The 19,723-nt window shown below is 41.1% G+C and overlaps 1 protein-coding gene across 1 annotated transcript in view; it reads right to left on the reverse strand.

Annotated features, from left to right (window-relative positions):
- Positions 1-19,723, reverse strand: part of PTPRH (protein tyrosine phosphatase receptor type H) — a 634,102-nt gene that overhangs the window by 195,039 nt on the left and 419,340 nt on the right. The window contains exons 11-12 of the mRNA XM_069200757.1: positions 19,333-19,629; positions 3,352-3,648 (exon numbers count right to left, since the gene is read on the reverse strand). Coding sequence (XP_069056858.1) covers positions 3,352-3,648; positions 19,333-19,629 — 594 coding nt within the window. The remainder of the gene's footprint in view (positions 1-3,351; positions 3,649-19,332; positions 19,630-19,723) is intronic.

The raw sequence follows: 19,723 nt of genomic DNA on the forward strand, positions 1-19,723 counted from the left end.
TAATTACATCGCAAGCTAAAATGTTAAATTTGATGCTAAAATGTAATTTAGACTCTAAACTAATGTCCAATATTAAACCAAATTTGATTTTCTCGTGCTTAATGAAAGATAAATGACTTTGAAAATATGCTTAGTGAGAAAATGCACTTCTCCGTTATACCTAATATAATGCAATAATAATGATTTTCCCATTTTTAATAAATGGTTTTAGCCATACTATGAAATAAGAATAACAATGAATTTATGAGATCGCATATTATGTGTGTTTTATTAACAAGTACTTTTTAAATGCATTTTATATTTTCCTAGTGTTAGCATAACTGAGGCCTACAGAGCTTGCATTTCACATTCATGTAAAAGTATGGAACTGTTTCTTCATAACGAGAAACCTTTCAGATTTCGTTCCTGTAGAAGAACTGTGTTCAGTTGTTCTTGAAAGTATTTTAATGCCGGAGCACAGTCTGAATTGCATACAAATTGTTACAACCGTTTGGAGTCACACGGAAAGAGGAGATGTTCTCATGAAAGACCTGGGAGAATGTTGGACTGTTGCAACCTGAAGTGTACAAATGATCCTAAAAGAATGATGCCCCTTTTTCATGATATCAACTTATCCTGGTAGCCAAACGGAACATTTCATGTGGATTAATATGTTGTTGCTGATTGACCTTTGCTCAGAGGAGAGGAGAGATGTAGATGCTGAAGCTGTCATGTCTTGACCTGAGACAGACACTTTCCTGATGTTTGCTGGCCAGATGCTTTGCTGAGGAAGATTCCCTGTATCCCCTATCCCTTGGAAAGTTATTTTCCTCTCTGCCATTTGCCCTCGGCCCTTGACATGACCCTTTTAGGTTAGAAACTCCACAATGCTGACGATTCTTTTTCTTTGTTAGTGCCCAGTAACCCGAGTTATTCTATTTTCTGAATTATTTTTCTCCTTTTTGCATTTTGCCCACGTGTGTTACTCATCATACATGTAGTTTCCTAATTTTGTTAGCAGTAGGGTTGACCTGTGCCCAGCCAGTGATTATGGACCTGATCGAATTTGAATTGATTAAATGATCATGCAATCTGAGCACCACATGATTTCTCTGTCTCAGATATTTCTGTTTACTTTCAGTATCATTCTTCTTGAATGCTTAGTTTTATTGATGTTAGAATGCCTGAAATTATTTCGTCACCTTGGACAACCTTGGTGATTATGTATTCTTGTAACTTGGTTTTCGGCATAGTCTACATGACTTTAAGCTTGCATTTGTAATAAAATTAGAACTATATTCCTGATTGGAGCTTTCTTTCTGTGGACATATTGGTAATCATCTCTAAATTATTTGGGTGGTGTTGAAGTAATTGTTCTATGGTTCACCACACATCTTTCTGGGTCAACAGGTCTGTCAACATCATTGTGCATTTGATTCCTGTGAAGGATGAAAAATGCATTCACCCAACTCTCACTCTCGGGCAAGACCCCCAATAAAAGAAATAACCTCACTGTCTGCATAACCTAAGTCACTAACTGGAAGAAAGTCAACTGTTTTGAGCTCAACAACAAGACAAAACTCTTCGCCAAGAACTCTTCATCATGGTACTCCAACTGCTAGCTGGCATAACTCGGACACAGACACGCCAGGAATCATCATCAACAGCAAACTGGACATGACTGCACAAGTGAACGCCATTATTGCATTCTGTTTCCACACTCTGACAATACTGAGAAATATCTTCAAATGACTCCCAAGCAACACTAGAACAACCATAGAACAACCATCACTCGCATGCTCATCACCAGTAAGTTTGATTAAGGGAACACCCCTACACCAGAATCACCAAAAAACTCACTAGACGACTACAAACCATCCAGAACGCAGTAGTCAGACTCATCCTCACCTCCCACAGAGAACTCACACAACACATCTCAGGAAGTTCAAATGGCTTCTGATACACAAACACACTCACTTCAAACTCCTCACATACATCATTCAAAGCACTACATAATTTAGTTTCCACCTATTTGAACCAACCTGAAGTTGTACCTCCTTCCACCAACCACCTAGATACCTCTGCTCCGCAGGGCTCCTATTCGCTTATATTCCACCCCTACCCAGAACCAGATCAGGAGGTCAGGCATTCTCTTACATCGCTCCTCGTGTGGGACGAACCTCTCACTCAAAATCAGAGCCTCCTACTTTTTTCTTGAATTCAGCAAGAGGCTGTAGAACTGACTTTTCAATTAAGCAACCTACCATAGACACGGCTATGCAGACACACATGCTCAGTGCCAGGACACCATCGTTGGTGGTAGTGCACTTTAGAAATATACATAACATCAATAATGAAAACTGAGAATCTCAGCCACACTACGTCCTAACCATCAACAGTGATGACACATCAACTAACGTGGTGGGCATTATCAAACAGCAATAAATTGCTATCATGGTCCCACCCTCATCTGTTGACAACCCCAGCTAGACCATATATTGGCCATAATCAGTTAGAACAGCCAGACTCATTCTCTTGACCCATTTTCTTCATTCAGCTACAGGGTTTTAAATACTCCATGTCATCAGGCTAATACAAACCAGTAACATAAAATCATTCACTGTAATCACACATTCACTTAATGTGTGCTCTGTGTATTTAGGTCAATGCATGGAAAGGCGTTGCTGAATTCATTCAACACAAGTGGCATAAAGTCCCATTGAGGTGTTGCCCATTTTCTCTATTTTTATTTTGGGAAAAAATTCATCTATATGATGCAAAATATCAAGATCAACAGCTTTGCTATTTAAAAATGTTCAAAGGTTGTTGGGTTTTGTTCTGTTATTTGTTCGTTTCATGGGATGGGTTTCTGCTTCTAATCCTGTCAGACCTAAAAAAATAAATTATTACTCTTCAAAACACTGTCAAACCGTTGATCGGCCTAGCATTTACATAGTACATCTATTTGACAAAGGAACCCAGACAGGTTTCCAACTCAAACCAAATACCCAATATCATGCTCAATATGGAATACATGATATGTGTTGGTGCTACCTACTGCATCAGGATCTGGAAGAAGTCTGACACACTGGTTGGGCAGATGGTTGCAAGAACTGCCCACAACCAGAGCCATTATCAGTGGAAAAAGTTGCTACCTGCAGATGATACTGGTCATAGTTCAAAGGGTTAGGCAAAAGGTCACAAGTCTGTAACTCCAGCCATAACCTTCAGATTATTGTATGTAAGAGAGACAGAAATTTGCAAACATTATGCAGTGACAAAACTATAAAATAACACAGCTTTTACGAGGTATTATTAGCGGTCAAACAATATAGTTCTCCCCAAAACATCGATCCATGACATTCAACTTACCTGTTGTTGCATTAGCACCAGTGATAGATACTGCATTGCTCTTGACACCATTGGGTGTGATGCTGTAAATGCTGAGTTCATACGGTACTCCTGGAGCGAGGCTTCCTATGGTTCCTCTCTTCACATCTCCGCCAGAGGGATTTGAAAAATTAGTGCTACTTTGCACCTTGCCCGAGACGCTCACTGTCACTTGATAACTATAGTTGGCCTTGCCGCTGTCACTGGGCGCTGTCCACTGTAGTGTCAGGGAGGTCTCATTTTTATTGGCTACAGTGAAGTTGATGACAGGCGAGGGCACTAAAACAAAACAACAGGAAATAAGTAGCACTGAGTGAAGGGGGTCATATAGCAAGAAATCAGAGGAAGCCTTTCTGAACCAAATTTTTGAACGTATTCATTTTAAATGCTGACCCTTCCAATGTGGAACATCTACGAAGAATAAGCGTGTGTATACCCCTTTCCTCTCTCCTGCTGTTGTACTGAGAATGCTTTCTAAGCTGTAATACAACCTTGAACATTTAAGACATAACTGAATTATAAAGTCATGGATCCATTGCAGCCACTGAAAAAGTCAGTAGAGCTCTCACCAACATCTATATTAAGCATCAGCAAGAAGAAACATAGGTTTACTTGGACATGCCAACAACAAGAGTTGAGAAGAAAATAATAACATTTTTAACATTGTTAATAAATGAAGAAACGAAGGGCTAAAAGGGGTGAGGTTTAGATGAGCTTGCTTTATGATTGCCCACTGGCACAGAGCACAGAACTACATCTAGATGGAGCTCATTTCAGCAGCAACAACAGCACAAACCCACAGACAACAGCCTGACAATCGGAAGTGAGAGCACAAAACCACATCAAGAGCACACCCTGACCACCAGCAATGGGAGGAAAGAGCCACAGCCCGCCCACTTTCCTGATCAATGTTTCCTTCCTCTGGGTCTGTGTTAGGGCTTAGGGGGATTTTGTCTCCTTCAATTGGTGTTATTGCGCTCTTGTTCCCTCCAGCAGTGATGCCCTTCTCTTCTCATGCTGTAAAGCAGTATCTGGGTGTCCTGTGGATTGTCATTACCCATTTTAAGAGGAGTCAGTAAGTGGACTCTTGTAGTAAGATTTTGTTGTCAAGTAAACATATGGATATATGTAAATGCTTAGAACTACTTTCCCTTAAATCTACACTTACTGCCTTATGTTGCCCTGCTGAAGCAGTATTTTTGCCTTCATGGTAAAAGCATCTTTATGCAACTTTCTTCTTTGGATCCGTCTAACCCTGCACCACAGCTTCACTGCAGCCTTCGCATTTTGTCCCAGTCTTCTCTAATGCTTACTGGTCTGGGAGCCTTTTTAGTGCTTTTCAGTAGTATCAGCATGGAGGGTTGGGGTTTATGTCAGAGTACAACCACTGTATATATTTCGCCACAGCCAACATAACCATAGTTAGAGCAAAGAATCACAACCGGACCACATTAGAACTGTCAACGGAGAAGCAGAGTCAAGTTCCCACCTGCCCATCAGCAGCAACCACAAAATCAAAGCCGTACCCATCCAGGTCATTGTCAGAAAAAACACCAGCCAGACCCACTGGGACAGCCAGAAGCATATCCAAGAATTACACTTACCATCCTTGCTCAAGATCTGCAGTGAGAACAGGGATCTGTGTCCAAGCTTCAACTTCAGGAGTGAGAGGGTGAAAATCAGTAATCAAAGCAGAGAAAAATAGCCAGGAACCCAGGCTAATCATTACACGCATTTCAAAGAACCTGTGCCAGACCCAACCTAATTGTCAAACGTAAGACTAGAGAACTACCTCCCAGCAAAATCATGAACTACAGTAGCTGAGAAAAACTAGCCCCCTTACTGCCTGTAAGTGGAGACAACAGAATCAGAGCAAACCTTCATCAGGACCACAGGCAGTGAGAGCAGGGAACCTGAACCAATGTCTATCCTGACAATACAAATCATACCACAGAGCAAGAGCCTGTTCGGATAATCAGCAGTGAACATATGGCACTACAGGCAGACCCCAGGCAAAACATCAGCAGTTAGAGAAGAAGCCCACACTCTGAACATGTCCTGCCACACAAAAGAGAAGGGAGAGATCCACAGCCTGTTTTAGTCATGGACAGCACAGGGAAGAACACAGCAGCAAAGCTGTAAAAAAAATTGGGTTATTACTTGAAGGGGTTGAGAACTCACTAATAATAATCACAAACCTTGTCAGGGTGAACCACAAAATTCACTAAATAAACCTGTGCGTAATCCTCTGGTAACTTGGCCCAAACTGGTCAGGCTTCAAATAGAGTCAATGTGTGACATATTTATGCACTACTCAAGCAGTAATAAAGTGAAAACACAACATAAGCACAATCTCAAACCAGTTTAGAAAAATAGAGGGCATTTCACCAAGTGGAATGACACCAGAAATGACAAAAATCTAATCACTGGAACAGAAGTTATGAGTTTCCAAATTTTTAGGCAAAAGTGCGCCAAAAGAAAGTGTCAACCCTGGTTTGACCCTGTGCTAGACGGGGTCAAAATCAGAAGTTCAGGCCAACCACGATAGGGAGTGTGTTGGATATGGGGGCCAGGAAAGTCTAGCTGAAAAGGTCTATATGGGGCTCAAAAGTCTTTGCTGGAGTCTGACAAAACATTGGATCCAGTTAGAGGGACTAGGCGTAGATGAGGAGCCACCATACAATGTATTGGAGCTGTTCAGTGTTGGTTGGGGCGCTGCACACTTCAGAGTCCAAGTTCTTGATTGGGTGGTGCTCGATATAAAAGTTAGTTGAAGCTTTGTTGATCAGGTGCTGTTTGGTGCAAGAATCAGTTGACAATGTCTGTCTGGTGCTGCTCTGTCAGGTGGCGCTTGGTATCGGGACTGGTGAAGCTTTTGCTTAGGAAGGCAGGAGTTCATTCTGACATCCAGGACTTTGATGAGAGCACTAGGGAATGAAGTCCCACTGCCACAGAAGCCAGCAGCACAGACAAGGTCCAGGCCACTTGGGTCTGCTCAGCTGGAAAGCAGGAAAGCCCTCTGTAAGCTTATTGTGTCCCTGCACCTTAAACAGGAGGTCGGCCAGTTGACCCTAGGAGTCAAGTTTTGGGTCCTGGGTTCAAAGCAAGGAGGTCCAATCGTCCATCTTCAAACAGCAAGGCAATCCTTCTACTGAGTGTACTCAGGCGTGTTCTGACTTCAGTTTCTGGGGGTGCCACTTTTATGGCCAGTGCCAGCAGTGTGTGGGTGGGAAATTCCCCTTTGTCAAACTCTGAAACTGGTAGTGGTCACCTATTTCCTTCCCCTGAGTTTGGCTCCAGTGTGACTAGTGAAGCAAAGGGCAGGCACACCCAGGTGAGTTGCATGTACCAGTGACAGGGTAGACTTCTTCAGAAGTCAGGAAGGGGTTGATTCAGCCTCCAGGTGACTCTTTGCAGTGAAATCAGGGTAGGGGCTCAGCTCCTCCCCAGCACAGAGAAGACCTTCACCTCTCCACACCCAGGTCTTTTGACCACTGTTGGGGGGAGGAGGGGTTGGGGTAAAACACATCAGTAGAAAGCCATTAACAGTCAGGTGACCCCACATATAGTAGTGGCCAAATGGCAGATTAGGCTTTGGCAGAAAAATACCAACTTTCTAAAAGTGGACTTTTCACTATAGTAATTTGAAATCCAACTTGACCATGAGGTTGGGTTTTAAATTCCTAATACAGTAAGTCTTGAAATCATTGTTCTAGTAAGTCCTAGTTTTAGTTCTGAAATATACAGTGTTATAATGTAAAACAGTACCTTTCTATGGGAGAGACATCCTTGCCAAAGTCAAAAACGAGGTAGGAGGTTTTTTCTCTACTAGGCCATGTAGACATGTCAAACTTTAAATACACATGTCCTGCGGTTTAAATACCATGCATCCTGCCCAATGAGAATTCAATTTGGGGCCTACCTTAAGGGTGACTTATAAGAATTAAATAGGAAGGTTTTGGTCCGGCAAAAAGTTTACTTTGCTGGTCAAAATTGTATTTTTAGAACTGCACACATAGGCTGCAATGGCAGGCCTGAGACATGTTTTACAGCTCTACCTTAGTGGTGGCACAATTGGTGCTGCAGCCTAGCAGTAGCATTTAATTTACAGCCCTGGTGTGCATCTAGCACTGTACACTAAGGACTTATAAGTAAATTAAGTGTACTAATCAGGCAAATACCAAATTTACCATCCTTGAAAGGAGAGCGCAAACAATTTTTAGCAAGAGTAAAGTGCACTAAATCCTAAAGCCAACAAAAACTGGTTCAGCTACAGAAAGCAAAGGATTTGGAGGAATACCACACCAAAGATGCCCGTTTCCAACAAAATATATATACCAATCCGATCATAATCAATGAGGGTAGAGGATCAAAGCTAAACTCCATCCTTGCCATCGACAGGAGCAGTGCAGAACCTCATCAAATCTCATGATAAGCATTGTCATTGAAAAAAAGAGATCCTTAGCCACACTACATCCTAACCAACCTGACCATCAGCAATGAACCAACAGCAACAGGCAGGTAACTATCAACAGAGGGCAATTAATCCCAACCATGATCCAGCCTCATTCCGCTGAAAACCAAAGCCAGACTTCATATTGACCATCATCAGTCAGGTCAAAAAAGCTATATGCATTCTCCTGGACGTTTTTTTACATATTGCTTCAGAATTTAATATTCACAGTCATAAGGCTAAGAATGTTATACAAAATATTGACATAAATTCAGTCACTGTGAGAGCACATAGTTAAAATGTTTCTCATCCCTACTCGCGACATCTTACCATCAACCATCCTCCACAGGTTGGTGTGAGCAACTAGCCTCCTACTTTCAATCAAAAATTCAATCCATCCAGGTAAGTCTTCTCTCAGCTTTTCCACTAAGCAAGAAGGCTTTGATGGATATCCAATGGACTAGATCACCAATTTTGGAAGCATCCTTCTCCAGTTTTGAACCCATTTCTTTGGATGACTCTTTAAAGCAGCTATGCGCTCTGAAATCTGTCTCCCCCTCAGATCCATGTCCACCTAGAGTATGTGGATTCTCTGCACCTGTAATTAATACGGTAGTTAGTCAAGTGCTGAACTACTCACTGGACTCTGCTAAGGTTACTAGCAGTTGGATACAAGCCAAAATCATTACCCTTTTAAAGAAACCTTCACCAGATCCAGAGGTTCCTGCAAATTATAGCCACATCTCCTTGCTCCCAGCTTATTCCATGATTCTGGAAAACATACTAACAACTTTCCAGTTATCTTAAATCCAATAAGTTACTACATTCCCATCAATCAGGATTTAGACCCAGGTATGACACTGAAACACCACTTCTGGCGGTCAGCGAGTATATCAAAGGTATACTGGATGGAGGTGGTAGGGCAGTTCTGATTAGGTTAGACTTATCGGCTGCCCCATGATACGGTTTCCCCATGCTTGCCTCCTGAGGTGTATGTCATCACTGGGCATTTCTGGTCAAGGCTTGAAATGGCTGTACTCTTTTTTAGAGGGTCGCAGTCAGCAGATTTGGATTCTGCCTTTTTCATCCTAATTTTAGGGTCTGTCAGTGGGGGTTCCACGGGGATCAGCTTTGAGTGCCACACTCTTTAATATACATTTGACCCCTGTTGCTGGGCTCGCACAATCTCTAGGTGCTAAGGTCATTTCTTACGCTGACAATACGCAGGTCCTGTTCCCTTGTGAGAAGGGCTGTGAGCTCCCTATGAGCCAGATTAGAAGGTGTCTAGGGGCTGTATTCTACTGGATGACTAAAAACCAACTTAAATGTAATGCTGAGAAGCCTGAAATTCTTGTGTTTGGCGATCTGCCTCCTAATTGCTGGTTATCTTTCTAGCCTAATAATGCTCCTCTCACGGGACTCACAAGTCACAATGTTAAGAAGCTGGGAGTGAAATTTGACAACAAACTATCCTTTAAGCATCAAATTAAGGCGGTGGCTGGCACCTGCTTTGGGATTCTGTGTTTGCTATGAAAGTTGCTGTAGCTTTTGCCTTTCCCAGCAAGAAAATCAGTCATCCAGGCTCTTATTACATCTAGGCTTTACAATGACAATGCACTTTATCTGGGTTTGCCAGAGTATCTTCTGAATAAACTTCAGATGGTACAAAATGCAGCAGCTCACCTTCTTCTCCATCTACAGATGAGAGTGCATATCACTCCATACCTACGTGAGCTGCACTGGCTGCCAGTTAAGAAAAGGATTCTGTTTAAAACACTAGTTTTGACACACACAGCCCTTTATTTGTCTGGGGCCAATTACCTGAGACCCAGATTTTGTTTTCATCATCCTTCTTGCAACCTGAGATCAGCAAATAAAGCATTGGCAGTGATTCCAAGAGTACGGAAGGCCAGAATTGGAGGTAGATATGCTGCCTTCCTCTGGGCGATGGCTTGGAACAGGCTACCATTAAAACTACGAATCTTGACCTGTCAATCTGCTTTTAATAAACAGCTGGGAACATGAATCTTCAATCAGTAATGTCTAATGTATGGCTCTGGATCACGGCTAATGCGCCAGAACACTCTATTGAGTAGCTGTGTGCAATATAAGTCTACTTAACATAACATAACACATCTGCCTAATTTGGGCTCTGCCTAGCCATGTGAATGGATGGATAGGTCTAGATCTCTGCTTTCAGTGGCCATGTTGTTTTTTTCACACATGTGATATAAGGGAGTTTTTCAATGAGATTTTGCCTTTTTTCCACTATTCTTAACTTTTAAAAATATATCTTCATGACACAAAATGTGTTGCTTTGCTTTTTAAATATATTTAGGGGTTGATGGCCCTTGTTCTGTTATTAATTTCTTCTGTGCTCAGGTCTTCTGCACTCTCCTTTTTAAACACTGTCAAAGGCAGCCTAGCATTTTCCTGCAAGGCTCATTTGACAAAAGTATCCAGAAGAGTGTAGAAGGCTTTGGCCGGCCAAGTGTCCATCTCAAACCAAGTACCTAAAATTGTGGTCAATTAGGAATATATGATACTTGCTGCAGGTTCCAACCCCATCAGCATCTAGAAACAGTCTGACACATTGGTTGGCTAGAAAACTGCAAGAACTGATCCTATCCAAGCCATCACCAGCAGAAAAATCTGCTATCTGCAGATGATACAGGTTTCACTCTAAGGGGTAAGGCAAAATATCTCAAGGTGTGGTCTCCTCCCACTTCCAATCAATCATCCTCAGGGAACACCCCCAACCTCCATATACACTAAAAAATTCTCAAGAGGCCACAGCATTTGGCAAACATTGTGCAATAACACAAAACTGTATCATCACATAGCTTTTTTGAGGTATTATTGGAAGTCATACTGCACAGTCGTCCCAAAGAAGGGACCCATAACTTTCAACTTACATGTTGTTGCATTAGAAACAGTGATAGATGTCCCATTGTTCTTGATGGGTGTGATGCTGTAAATTTGGAGTTCATATGACAGTCCTGAAATGAGGTTTCCTATGGTCCCTTTCTGCACATCTCCGACAGAGGGATTTAAAAAAATTGTGCTATTTTGTATGAAACTCACGAGGCTCACCATCACTTAATAACTTAATTGGCCACCTGCTGTCACTGGGCACTGTACACCAGGGAGGTCTCAATTTTATGGACTACTATAAAATTCATGATGGGATCCATGTAGATGAACAGCCATGGGATCACATGTAGATGAACTGCCATGGGACCCAATGTAAACAGCAGTTAATATAAGGAACCACAGGTAGACCACACCCCAAACACCGGCAGTTAGGGAAGAAACCCATACCCTGAATGTGTCCTGGCACAAAGGTATGAATGCACCCTTATTCAATCATGGACAGCAGCTGGGAGTACATAGAATCTGAGCTAGATCCAAATATGCTCATAATCAATAAAGGCAGAGAACAAAAGCTAAGCCCCATTCTGATCATCAGCAGTGTAGAACCAAAGAGTAAAACCACAGCTAGGCTGCATCAGGAATATCAACATAATCTCCTAAGCCAACGACACATAACTGATAGAGCATACATATTAGCTATGTCCCTCATGTCACTGAAGTCAGGAGACTGTGACAAATTTAAGCTCACAAACGTAAAAAAAAAAAAAGCTAATGTAGAAAGCTGCACTGACAGACACATTTTAAATGTGCTATTTGCTTGTATTTCACAGTTCAGCATATGTGCCTTTTGATTTAAATCACATGCTAGAATGTGAAAGTTGATGTTAAAATGTAATTCAGACTATAAACTAATAGCCAAGAGCGAAACAAATTTGATGGTCTTGTGTTTTAGGAAAGATAAATTACTTTGAAAACATGTGCAAGTGAGAAAATGCACTTCACCGTTATACCTAATGTAATGCAATAATAAAGCTCTTCCATTTTACATTAAATGTTTTACTTATACTGATGAATTATTAATAATGATGAATTTAAGAGTTTGCATAATATGTGTATTTTATTAACACGTACTTTTTAAGTGCATTTTATATTTCCTTGTGTTAGCATAACTGAGGCCTACAGAGCTTTGCATTTCGCATTCATGTAAAAGTAGTGAACTGTTTTTTCATAACGTGAAACCTTCGTTCAGATGTCGTTCCCATGAAAAGCAAAGTGACATCTGTAAAAAGTCTATCGTTTAACTGTGGAAGGGCTATGTTCAATTGTCCTTGAAAGTATTGTAATGCAGGAACATGGTCTGAATTGCATACAAATTGGTACAACCGTTTGGAGTCACATGGAAAGAGGAGATGTTCTCATGACAGACCGGGAAGAATGTTGGACTGTTGTTACCTGAAGTCTGCAAATGGTCCTAATTGGATGATGCCCCTTTTTCGTAATATATCAACTTATCTTGGTAGCCAATCAGAACATTTCATGTGGATTAACATGTCGCTGCTGATCGAGATTTGCTCAGACAAGAGGATGGATGCAGCTGCTGAAGCAGTCCTGTCTTGACCTAAGACAGACACTTTTCTGATGCTTGCTGACCAAATGCTTTGCTGACGAAGATTCCCTAAATGCTGTATCCCTTGGAGAGTTATCTTCCTCTCTCCAATTTGCCCTTGCCCCTTAACATGACCATTTTAGGTTAGAAACTCCACAATGCTGATGCTTCTTTTTTTACGTTTTCTTAGTTAGTGCCCAGTAGCCCCAGCTATTCTATATCCAAATTATTTTTGTCCATTTTGTATTTTGGTAGTTTGCCTGCATGTGTTACTTACCACACATGTATTTCCCTAATTTGAGTAACCCTAGGGTTAACTAGTGCCCAGCCAATGATTATTGACTTGAATGCTTAGTTTTTTTTATGTTAGGACGGCTGAACGTATTTTCTCGCCTTGGGCAATACTTGTCTAATATGTATCATAATAACTTGGTTTTACACATTGTCTTTGAGCTTGTGTTTGTAATAAAGCTTTGAACTAGATTGCTGATTGCAGTTTTCCATCTATGGCCACATTTGTCATATCATCTAAATTATTGGGGTGGTGTTGAAGTAATTGTTTTATGGGTCACGACACATGTTTCTGGGTCAAAAGGTCCATTGACTTCGTTCTGCATTTAATTCAGGCAAAGAATGAATAATGCGTTCACAGTTTTGGTAGAAGAGGATGATTTCGCCCCATAATAGGGGGAACTATATTTGTGTTTATAGTTAGGGAGAAAGGATTGACCCCATTTCATTGCTCAGCCCAAAAGTTGCCCATCCTGTAAATCGTACCATGGTTTGTTCCAGAGATTGAGGAAGTTCCAGCATTGTGAGTACAGGAGACATGTTCCCTGAGTATAAATAGGGAATTGCGCTTGCAGTGCTTTTGGCTTGAGGATTGAGGTGAAGTGTGATGTTGTGAAGTGTTTTGCAGATTTGTCTTATTAAAAGTGATTGTGGTGTTTTTTGCTCAAAAATGTTCACGCCTGTTGTTGTTGTTGATGGGTCAGTCAAGGCATAAGATCCTGGGATACCACACAAGTGTCAAAGACACTTGGTTATTTTGAATGCAGCAAGGTACATGTCATGAGTTGCCATTGGCAGTGCCAGTAGTTTTCCGTGAGTGTGAGTTGTTGGTATTTAGTGAATCCTGAGTACACACGAAGGACCTATATCAACCAGAGTGAGTATTGCTGGTCAAGTTTCACTCATTGCGTAATTGTGAAAGCCAAAGTTGAAAGCGTAGTTTGTACAGTTTTCAAAGTGATTGAGTTTCTACTCGTAGTGTGCAGACAGGTTGTTGGTTTTTCCTCACAATATGTTGCATTAGGTTTGAAGTGAGCGATTGTGTGAGAGACAATATCGAAGTGATTGCAGCCGCTGAGAGAAATGAGTGTGATGTCATTTCGTACAGCGCTGGTATAGGTCCTTTAGTGTGAAGCCGCACTGTACCATGTTGCTATTGGTTGAGAACAGCTTGCAAAAAGGATTGAGGACTGAATTTACTTCCTTGATTGATCGAAACTCATTGTGATTAATGGAATTTGTGCAAAAATGACATTTCAAAGCTTTAAGAAGTGTGTCAAGAAGAGATGTGTTTATTCCAGTTAGAGAGGGCGAAAAAGTAGTACCTGAAGGAACGCCAGAGCCGAAGGAAGTTTCAGCATACTTGTGGGTTAAACAATGGTGTAAAATAACTAAGAAGGAGGGTCCATTAGCTTTTCCTTGTTATTGAACATTTAATCTGAGAATTATAGACAATTTGAGGAGAGTAATGTGTGAATCAAAGCCTCCTTCAAGACCTGCACAATTTGAAGCCCTTGCTATTTGGAACTTGTTGCAAGACTGAAAGATATCACAAAATGTTTTAATAGAATGCAGAGAGCAGTTAAGACATTAGCGGAAGCTAGATGGGATGAAGAACAAAAAATGGGGAGAGCAGTCATACTAGATGGAGTGAGAATGTTGCCAGCTATTACTGAAGACGGTGATGGGAGTACAAAACCTAGGAAAGAAGCAAACAGCAAAAGCAGAACAGACAGCAGATGAGGGTGAAAAGAGAGTTACATACAAGAGTGTTTCAAAAGATGAGTTCATAAATCAGCTCCTGATAAATCGTCCCTCTCCATCATTCAGTTGAGAAAGCAGTACAGAACGTAGCCCTGTATGTGCCAACTGCTCAAGTTACACAGACCCAGAATCAGACAGGTCAAAGTGCACTTGCAGATTTAGTTACACAAGTGCCCGTAGTATATCCGCCAGATCCAACTGTTAATACAGCACAGACCATTACAAGTCCAGCTATGAACCAGGTAATGCCAAATTCTAAGGTGGACCAGATGGTGAAGACACCCTAATGTGACTACACCACCGCAAAATTGTAATCAGAACCAGACTATGCCTATGTATGCACCAGTGCAGACAGTGTCAAATGTTACAGCGAGTCAAACAAGACAGACTTTCAGTACTGTGTTAACAGTTCGGAGTACTGGAATGCAGGACAAATTTCATGGGTCCAGATGCACTAACAGTTCCCTTGACTATAAGTCCAGTTCTTCCATTGTACGCTTCAGGTAACCCTGTAAGTAATATCAAGTCAATGAATGTTTCAGGAGTTCCTGAAACGCCAGTTGTACCTGCATGGGTGTCACCAATTGATATACAGGGATCAGTATAGTCAAACAATTTGGAGATGGAAAGAATAGCATCTTTTGTCCCAACTATGACCCATACACGAATTGCAGATATAAACCAGATGTTAAATCAAGCAGGACCAGTATTTGATTTGAGCTTTCATCAAGTAACCCCAATTCTTTACATGCCCATACCGGATCAGATTACAACTGCAAATTGCAGTACCTCGCAAAATATGCCCCAGAGAAATAACATTTGCAAGGTCCTTCAGCACAGCAGCTAACTGATTGCTTAAACAATCTGAGCCCGCCCGGTGCAACAAAAGGTAATGTTAGATCAGAAGAGACACCAGAGAGAGTTAGAAAAATGAATGTGCCCAGATTAAAATTAGAATGAAATTAATTAATTATGGGAACGATCAAGATGGAGTAATGGGAAACATACACCAAAATGAATTGCGATTCATGTGCAAAGATGTTACTCAACATGCAAGACTGACTTACGAGAAGTTAGCAGAATTGGCTGAGAAATACGTAAGTAGATTTAGAAAAATCGTAACCTTTAAAAGAAGTTACAGATTAGACTTCAGTAGCAAAGATATTTATAATATGAGTTCGCTCGGAATGAGAATGCACATTAAGGAATTAATTACATTCATCCAAACATGGGGAGCATTAGATAAATGGCAAGGCAGATAGGCAAATAAAAGAGATCAGAAAGCAAAGCAGAATTTGTCTCCGGCTGGAGCAAATCAAGTTGACAATAATGTGAAAATGATGCAGATGACAGAAATACCAGGTGGAGGTTATGTGCATGTACTTTGGAGTAGGAGTGGTATACTGCCATTCACAAATGATTACCTGAGACTGAGAGAGCACCCAGTGGAATGGCACAAGCAGACAGACAAATCTGTGAAACTTTCAAAAAGCCTGTGGGAAGATTTGAACACATTGTTTGACATTGTGGGTCCAGTTGATTTGTGGATCAAGTGCAAGAGATGTGCTGCTTGGCCATGCTAAAATATTAAAGTAGATGTTTAAATGTCATTTAGATGCTAAACTAACAGCCAATATCGAAAGAAATTTGATTTTCTAGTCCTTTATGAAAGATAAATGACTTTGAAAATATGTTCAAGTGAGAAAATGCACTTCTCCGTTATACCTAATATAATAGAATAACAATGATTTTCCATTTTAAATTAATAGTTTTATTTATTCTGATGGAATATTAATATTGATAAATTTACGAGTTTGCATATTATGTGTGTGTTTATTAACGAGTACTTTTTAAATGTATTTTATATTTCCTTGTGTAAGCATAACTGAGGCCTACAGAGCTTGCATTTCGCATTCATGTAAAAGTATTGAACTGTTTCTTCTTAATGGGAAACCTTCTTTCAGATTGCGTTCCCATGAGAAGCAAAGCGTAGAAGTATGTAATGCAAGTAAAAAGTTTTGTAATGCAGGAACAGGGTCTGAATTGCCTACAAATTGTTACAACTGTTTGGAGTCACACGGAAAGAGGAGATGTTCTTACGACAGAACTGGAGAATGCTGGACCGATGCAACCTGAAGTGTGCAAATGGTCCTAAAAGAATGATGCCCCTTTTCTCGGAATATAAACTTATCCTGGTAACCAATCAGAACATTTCATGTGGATTAATATGTTGTTGCTCATCGAACTTTGCTCAGAGAAGAGGAGAGATGCAGATGCTTAAGCTGTCTCGTCTCGACCTGAGACAGACACTTTCCTAATTTTTGCTGGCCAGATGCTTTGTTGAGGAAGATTCCTTGAATGCTGTATCCCTTGGAAAGTTATCTCCCTCTCTGCCATTTGCCCTTGGGCATTGACATAACCTTTTTAGGTTACAAACTCCACAATGCAGATGCTTCTTTTACTTTTTCTTATTTAGTGCCCAGTAGCCAGAGTTATTCTATTTTCCGTATTTGCCCGCCTGTGTTACTCACCACACATGCATTTCCCTAATTTGGTTAGCCGTATGGTTGACTTGTGCCCAGCCAATAATTAGTGACTTGATTGAATTTGAATTGACTGAATGATCCTGCAATCTGAGCACCACATGATTTCTCTGCCTCAGATATTTCTGTAGACTTTCTGTATCATTCTTCTTCAATGCTTAGTTTTAGTGATGTTAGTACGCCTAACTTATTTCACCGTTTTGAGCAATCGTTGGTAATTATGTATCTTTATAACTTGGTTTTAGGCATAGTCTACTTAACTTTGAGCTAGTGTTTGTAAGCAAAGCTTTGAAATATATTCCTGATTTGAGTTTCCCTTCCGTGGCCACATTGGTCATCGTGTCTAAATTACTGGGGTGGTGTTGAAGAAATTGTTATATGTTTCACCACACTTATTTCTGGGTCAAAAGGTCCCTCAACCTCGTTGTGCATTTGATTCCTGTGAAGGATGAAAAAGGCGTTCACCCTATTCTTACTCTTGGGTAGGACCCCCAATTCAAGAAACAAGCTCACTGTCTGCATAACCTAAGCCATTAACTGGAAGAAAGTCAACTGTCTCAAGCTCAACAACAAGACAGAAATAGTGATTTTCAGGAAGAATGCCTCATCATGGCACTCCAACTGCTAGCCGACTGAACTCGGACACAGACCTAGCACCCACAACAGGAATCATCAACAGCAAACTGGACATGATCGCACAAGTGAGGGCCCTCATTGCATCCTGTTTCCACACTTGGACAATCCTGAGAAATATCTTCAATTGATTCCCAAGCAACACTAGAACAACCATTACTCACATACTCGTCACCAGCAAGTTGGACTACGGGAACACCCCCTACACCGGAATCACCAAAAAACTCAACAGAAGACTACAAACCATCCAGACCTCAGCAGTCAGATTCATCCTCAACCTCCCACAGAGACCCCACAGAACACACTTCAGGAAGCTCAAATGGCTTCTGATACACAAACACACTCCTTTCAAACTTGTCACACACATAATTCAAGCACTACATAATGTAGTTCCCGCCTAATTGAACCTACCTGAAGTCGGATCTCCTTCCACATACCACTTAGAGACCTCTGGTCCACAGGACTCCTATTCGCTTATATCTCACTCCTACCCAGAGTCAGATCAGGAGGTCAGGCATTCTCTTACATCACTCCTAAAGCATGGATCAACCACCCACTTCCAAATCAGAGCCTCTCTTCTTGAATTCCACTAGGAGCTGTAGAACTGACTTTTCAATTAACCAACCTACTATATGCATGGCAATGCAGACACACCTGCTCGGTGCCAGGCAACCCTTGTTGATGGCAGTGCACTTTAGAAATATACATAATATCAATAATGAAAACTGAGAATTTCAGCCTCTCTACATCCTAACCACCCTGACCATCAACAGCGATGAGAGACCAACAGACGTGGTGAGCATAAACAAACAGCAAGAAATAGCTATCATGGTCCCATCCTCATCAGTTGACAACCCCAGCCAGACCATATATTGACCATAATCAGTTAGAACAGCCCGACTCATTCTCGTGACCCATTTGTTCATAGAGCTACAGGGTTCAAATACTCCATGTCATCAGGCTGGGAATCTAATATAACTAGTAACATAAAATCATTCACTATAACCACACATCCACTTAATGTGTGCTATATGTATGTGGGTCAATGCATGGAGAGGCCTTGCTCCATTCCTTCAATACAAGTGGCATGAGGGAGTTTCCCATTGAGGTGTTGCCCATTTTCTCCCTTTTTATCGTTTGAAAAAATTAATCTATATGCCACAAAATATCAAAATCAACAGCTTTGCTTTTTAAATATGGTCAAAGGTTGTTGGGCTTTGGACTTTTATTTGTTCCTTTCATGCCATGGGTTTCTGCTTCTAATCCGGTTAGACCTAACAAATTAATTATACCTCTTGAAACACTGTCAAAAGGTTGACTGGCCTAGCATTTACCTAGTACATCTATTTGACAAAGGAACCCAGAAGAGTGCAGAAGGCTTTGAAGGACCAGGTTTGGAACTCAAACTAAGTACCAATATCATGGTCAATATGGAATACATTATACTTGTTGGTGGTTCCAACTGCATCAGGATCTAGAAAAAGTCTGGCACACTGGTTAGGAGATGGCTGCAAGAACTGACCACAACCAGAGCCACTACCAGTGGAAAAATATCCTACCTGCAGATGATATTGGTCATAGTTCAAGGGTTTAGGCCAGAGGTCACAAGGCTGTAACTCCATCTATAACCTCCAGATTATAGTATGCTCACAAACATTCCCAGTAATGCCACGAGAGAAAGGAATTTGCAAACATTATGCAATGACAAAACTATAAAATAACATAGCTTTTACGAGGTATTATTAGAGGTGGAACCATAAAGTTCTCCCAAAAACAGCGATCCATGACATTCAACTTACCTGTTGTTGCATTAGCACCAGTGATAGATACTGCATTGCTCTTGACACCATTGGGTGTGATGCTGTAAATGCTGAGTTCATACGATACTCCTGGAGCGAGGCTTCCTATGGTTCCTCTCTTCACATCTCCGCCAGAGGGATTTGAAAAATTAGTGCTACTTTGCACCTTGCCCGAGACGCTCACTGTCACTTGATAACTATAGTTCGCCCGGCCGCTGTCACTGGGCGCTGTCCACTCTAGTGTCAGGGAGGTCTCATTTTTATTGGCTACAATGAAGTTGATGACAGGCGAGGGCACTAAAACAAAGAGAAATAAGTACCACTGTGTGAAGAGGGTCATATATCAAGAAATCAGAGGATGTCTTTCTGAACCTAATTTTTTAACATTTAC

Source organism: Pleurodeles waltl, chromosome 7 (genome assembly GCF_031143425.1).
Source record: "Pleurodeles waltl isolate 20211129_DDA chromosome 7, aPleWal1.hap1.20221129, whole genome shotgun sequence".
Classification (NCBI taxonomy): domain Eukaryota; kingdom Metazoa; phylum Chordata; class Amphibia; order Caudata; family Salamandridae; genus Pleurodeles; species Pleurodeles waltl.